The sequence below is a fragment of the Mytilus californianus genome, unplaced genomic scaffold, assembly GCF_021869535.1.
Source record: "Mytilus californianus isolate M0D057914Y unplaced genomic scaffold, xbMytCali1.0.p SCAF_21, whole genome shotgun sequence".
NCBI lineage: Eukaryota > Metazoa > Mollusca > Bivalvia > Mytilida > Mytilidae > Mytilus > Mytilus californianus.
The window spans coordinates 2,525,593-2,531,592 of NW_026262670.1; the positions used below are offsets into that span (position 1 = coordinate 2,525,593).

The following is a 6,000-nucleotide window of genomic DNA, read 5'->3' on the forward strand; positions in this document are numbered from 1 at the left end:
TATCTATTAATTAAATATTAATTTAAAATCAATGTTAACTGTGGATGACTTGGATAAGGAATGGCATTTAATGATTCCTAGAGATACAACAAAATGTGTAAACAGGAAGTTGTGAAGGGAGACAATTTCATTGGGCAAAATTTAAAGTGCTAAAACAAGTATTGTCGAATCTTGTAAAATATTTCTGGTGGCAATAATTCACATATTCATAAAATAACCAAACACAACTTTTAAAGGTGGTTGTAATGTTCCAATTGGCAAACATTTATTTATTGATAATCACCTATTTTATTAATAAAAAAAAACTCTTTAAAAAAAAGATTTCTATCATATTCATCTTGGAAAATGATCAAATATGTTAGTATATTTTAAACATGCCTTTAATTACATTTCAGTACTTATGGAAAGAGTTATTCCATTTCTTCCTTTGATATTATAGGATATACCAATTTTAATTGTATAATTGTAATTTGATAAATGTAAATAAAAATTAATGCAAAAATTTTGTCATTGTAAACCTTCTTTGATATGTGTAATTAAATTATGAAGCTGTAAAGGATATATAACTATTTTATAAGTCAAACAACCGAAAATGAGAAAAAAAGATATACCTACTGTGCTACATTTGGGGACAGGTGGTAATAAAATCAAATTATTTAAGTTATCTAGGCATTTTAATTTTTAAAGTTTAATTAATAATTGAAATGTCACTTATTTGCATTTCAGTTAATGCACATGGCACATGTATAAACAATCCAGGTCTTTGTCTATTCAATAAAATAAAACTAACATGGTAGTCATGAATAAATGTAACACCCAGTAACACACATGAAACTTAAGGTGAATCAATTTTAAATCGGGCGCTAATACCACAGCGCTATAAAAAAAATCCTGGGGAGAACACTGGATTGTATTGCTTTCAGAAATTTGGAATGCATGAAATAGGGTATGAGATTTGCGTAAAGTAGAAACTTTGAACAGTGTGCTTTTGATATGACATTGTGTATTCAATCTCCAGTTTTGGTCCTTCATAATGATTCAACTTTCTAGGCAAATATTTTACAAAGGTCAGTCACTATGAATAATGAAATCAATCCCAGAACAAAATAAGGTCAGAAAGGTCTCTGATGAGGTTGTCTGCTTACATCAAATTATCAGGAATTTATCATGATTGTCTTAATCGTTTTAGTTTTCATAATTACTGATTTTTAATTTTAAAGATTTATTTAATCTCAGGTTTAGGTCATTTAAATTCCAATTGTTTTTATCTCATGTGAAATATGTTTAATACACTAATGTTCCGCTTGAACTATCAACAAAGGTGTTTATTACTGGACACCATAAACATGTCATTTTAACTGTTATACAAACAAGTATGTCTACACAGCATTAATCTCTTTTGAAAAATGATTAGGTGACATAAGAAATACATTCGATTTGATTTTTTATCATACGGTCTGCATTTTTCTTAAATTGTAACTTTCCAATTTCAAGACATTTGAGTCAATTTTCATTAATTTTATATCGACGGGACTATAAAATATACTCAGCTTAACCGAGTTTTCGAAACAATTGTGTTCCACTTATCAGTGGTAATTATGCATTGATCAAAGTGGTATTTTACTGGGACCTAGAAATTACTTCAACTCATCAGAGTTTTAGACACAAAAGAGTTCAACACAATGAGGTTTGACTGTATTTTGTTTTAATCAGATCTATGAAAAATCAGGAACTTTGTTCAGTTTCAAATACTGATGATTAAATCAGCAACCTAACCATATATTTAATCTTAATTTCCTGTCTGTATATCATGTATTATCAATGCAAGCTATTCCAGTGGCTCAACCTTATTACTCATTACTCATTAGTAAGTGGCCTTGAAATAATATGGCTTCTTCAGTGATTACTTGAAAAATGGCCAAAATAAGTTAAGGATAGGGTCTAAAAAAAATAGGGTACATAGGGAAAGTTAAACCATATCATTTAGAATTGTGAATTGAAACGGGAATGTGTCAAAGAGACAACAACCTGACCAAAGAGCAGGTAACAGCCACCAATGGGTCTTTGATATGACGAGAAAATCCTGCAACTGGAGGTGGGCTTATGCTGGCCCTTAAACAATAATGTATACTAGTTAGTTCATTTGCATTTTATCTTTTTTTGGCCTACTGAATTTGCACCTTGATATTAATGGATAAATATGATTTTACAGGTGATCCTGATGACCTGGTCAATATTGGAAACAAGACAGCCTATTTATCTGACTGGAGAGACTATAATTCATTAACATTATTGAATGTGGTTTATGATGTAACTCCACCAGAGTTTGTATCCGTGGTGATCACAGAACTAAGACTGATTCCTTGTACATCTGTTCCTGTTGTGTTAAGGATGAAACATGTGGAAACAGCAGAAACATGATTTCAAATGACAGATTAAAAATAAAATAATTTAGATAACTGGTTATTTTTGGAGGGCCTGCAACATTTTGTGGTAGAAGTCACACCATAATGATCAAATATTCAGTTGTCCATGTCATTAACATTTTGATTCAGTCTGTGTTTAAAGTATTTTTATACCCCCGGCGTAGCGATGGGGGCATTAAGTTTTACCCTTGTTCGATTGTACGTACGTACGTACATACGAACGTACGTCCCAAAATTGGTTTCCGTTCTCTAACTTGAGTTTGCCTCAACCAAATGTTATGAAACTTTTACACAATGCTTATTACCACAAAACACAGATCAAGTTTGAATTTTGGTGGCGTCACTATAGGTTGCACTTTGTAAATACAGCTGTTTCTCAAACCACGCCTCTTTTGGGGAGATATATAATATTCATAGATATGTTAATTTGTTAACGTACTGGTTCCCACTTATGATCTCTGTGTTTCATCTCATAGAGACATCACTTGGGAATGTAACCAGTATAGAAAAACATGGTAGCGCCTAAATTTTAATTCTTAGGAGGTCCAGAAATGGAGGTAAGGGCAGTATAGAATTTTAGTATAAGTTTAAACTCTTAGAAGTTCAGGGCATATAAATGTTGAAAATATGCCGCACAGCCCTATATTTTGACCTTTGAATAAAATAGTAGTGCATATAAACTTTCCGTTCTAGGATATTATTTTTCACGAAACTTCATAGTAAAAGTGTCACAGTTTTAGCCGCAAAGGGAGTTCCTATGGGAAATTGCATTGTCTATATTTACAGAATTGCAACCTATATAGGGTTAAAAATTAGAACATACAGAATTTCACAAAATCTTGTTTATCTCAGAGATTTTGAAGAATCTAACTCAAATATGAAGTTTTATAAATATTTCATGAAGATTGAGAAAATCCTGGGCCTCAACTATGATGAGTCAGCATAAATTCACAGTTTACAGTATGCATTGTTTACTTAAAGCCCTGAATTAAAAATAAATTCATAATATATGCCTATTTGTAATTTAAATTGTTTAGTAGTGCTTATATTTACCCTTCGCAGTCATTGCAACTCATTGATCCTTCTTAAATATTTTTGGTGGGGTGTTTTTGTCCTGTCGATAACCCAAAAGTAAGCCGTAACACCTAAATGTGCTTTTTTGTGACAGCGGCATAAAAAGTACAAGCTAAAATAACCAAAAGACCTCAGTAAAACTTACAACAGTGTGTTCTATCCAAAATATGTACTAAATATTCCACATTGCTAGAAACAGGGAAAAAAATTAGGAATTGTGAGGCCCCAGGGGCAAAAAAACAGAGAAAAATGCCTCCCCCTGGGTCATAAAACAGATAATTTAACTTCTAAATGCTATGATTTTATTATTTTAAAGGTCTTTTGTAAAGAAAACAATAACTGTGCTAGGAAGTTATGCAAAGATCAGATGTAAGCAGTCACTTTTATCAAACTTTTAGTGAATTTATGCACCAGACTGATATCTTCATAAATACAACTTTTGCAAATATGGCTTTGTTTAAACACTTCTAGTTCATATATTAACTAACTTATGTTAGATATATGGTTAGGGATGATACTGTTGTAACAGGAATTCTAAACTGACCATTTGAGGCAGAAATTGTGAACTTTCATTGACAAATAGGCATACAGTAATATGTGGACTGGAGACACAGGCATGATTGGATACTTTGTATAATCTTGAATGTTAGAATGATTAAGTACTTAGCATTACATTTATATTATTTTAAAATGCTTTCAATTTGTTATCAGAATAGTTTCAATCAGGCTTTAGACAGTTCATGTCAGAAAACATGCACATAGGGTAAGCTGGCAATAATTAAAGTCTTGTTTTCAAATTCTTTAAAAAATTGAAACAGGGGTAGGGGTATAAAATGTACTGTAAAAGGAAACTTTGAGTATATGCAGTGACTTCTTTAAGGCTATAATTATGATAAATAAGTATTGTTGTGAGAAAAAGTGTTTTTAGAGAGTTTTCTATTTGAATAAATGTTTGTATAGGTTGCACTTTGTAAATACAGCTGTTTCTCAAACCACGCCTCTTTTGGGGAGATATATAATATTCATAGATATGTTAATTTGTTTACGTACTGGTTCCCACTTATGATCTCTGTGTTTCATCTCATAGAGACATCACTTGGGAATGTAACCAGTATAGAAAAACATGGTAGCGCCTAAATTTTAATTCTTAGGAGGTCCAGAAATGGAGGTAAGGGCAGTATAGAATTTTAGTATAAGTTTAAACTCTTAGAAGTTCAGGGCATATAAATGTTGAAAATATGCCGCACAGCCCTATATTTTGACCTTTGAATAAAATAGTAGTGCATATAAACTTTCCGTTCTAGGATATTATTTTTCACGAAACTTCATAGTAAAAGTGTCACAGTTTTAGCCGCAAAGGGAGTTCCTATGGGAAATTGCATTGTCTATATTTACAGAATTGCAACCTATAACTGTTCCTGAGTTATGCCTTTATAAATGGAAAAATTGCAAAATTTTTAGTTTCCATTTTCTAACTTAAGTTTGTCTCGACCAAATGTTATTAAACTTATACACAATGCTTATTACCAAAAAACACAGATCAATTTTGAATTTTTGTGGCGTCACTTTAACCGTTCTAGAGTTATGCCCCTTTATAAATGGAAAAGTTGCAAAATTTTTAGTTTCCATTTTCTAACTTAAGTTTGTCTCGACCAAATGTTATGAAACTTATACACAATGCTTATTACCAAAAAACACAGATCAAGTTTGAATTTTGGTGGCGTCACTTTAACCGTTCTAGAGTTATGCCCCTTTATAAATGGAAAAGTTGCAAAATTTTTAGTTTCCGTTCTCTAACTTAAGTTTGCCTCAACCAGTGTTATGAAACTTATACACAATGCTTATTACCACAAAACACAGATCAAGTTTGAATTTTGGTGGCGTCACTTTAACCGTTCTAGAGTTATGTTCCTTTATAAATGGAAAAATTGCAAAATTTTTATTTTCTTCTAAATATCAAGTAATTTTTAAAATTGGAGTCTTCAAAAAATTTTTAGTTTCCATTCTGTAACTTAATTTTGCCCCAACCAAACATTATGAAACCTATACACAATATTCATTACCACAAAACTAAGATCAAGTACAAATTTTTTGTTTCCGTTTTCTTACTTTAGTTTGCCTCAACCAAATGTTATGAAACTTATACACAATGCTTATTACTACATAATACAGATTAAGAATGAAATTTGGTGGCGACACTTTTACCATTCTTGAGTTATGTCCCTTTATAAACATGTTTCTGTTCTCTAACTTTAGTTTGTCTCAACCAAATGTTATAAAACTTATACACAACCGTTCTAGAGTTATGCTTGTTTACAAATAGAAAAATTGTTGAATTTTTAGTTTCTGTTCTCTACTTAAGTTACCCTCAATCAAATGTTATGAGACTTACACACAATGCTTATTACCACAAAACTCATATCAAGTTCAAATTTGGGTAGCGTCATTTTTACCGTTCTTCAGTTATGTTCCTTTATAACGATATGATATGCAAGCGGGG

At 31.4% G+C, this 6,000-nt stretch overlaps 1 protein-coding gene across 1 annotated transcript in view; it reads left to right on the forward strand.

Annotated features, from left to right (window-relative positions):
- Positions 1-2,459, forward strand: part of LOC127731966 (translation initiation factor eIF-2B subunit delta-like) — a 45,945-nt gene extending 43,486 nt beyond the window's left edge. Inside the window, exon 12 of the mRNA XM_052240933.1 lies at positions 2,213-2,459. Within this exon, the coding sequence (XP_052096893.1) occupies positions 2,213-2,421 (209 nt within the window). The 3' untranslated portion in view covers positions 2,422-2,459. The remainder of the gene's footprint in view (positions 1-2,212) is intronic.
- The last annotated feature ends 3,541 nt before the right edge of the window (positions 2,460-6,000 follow it).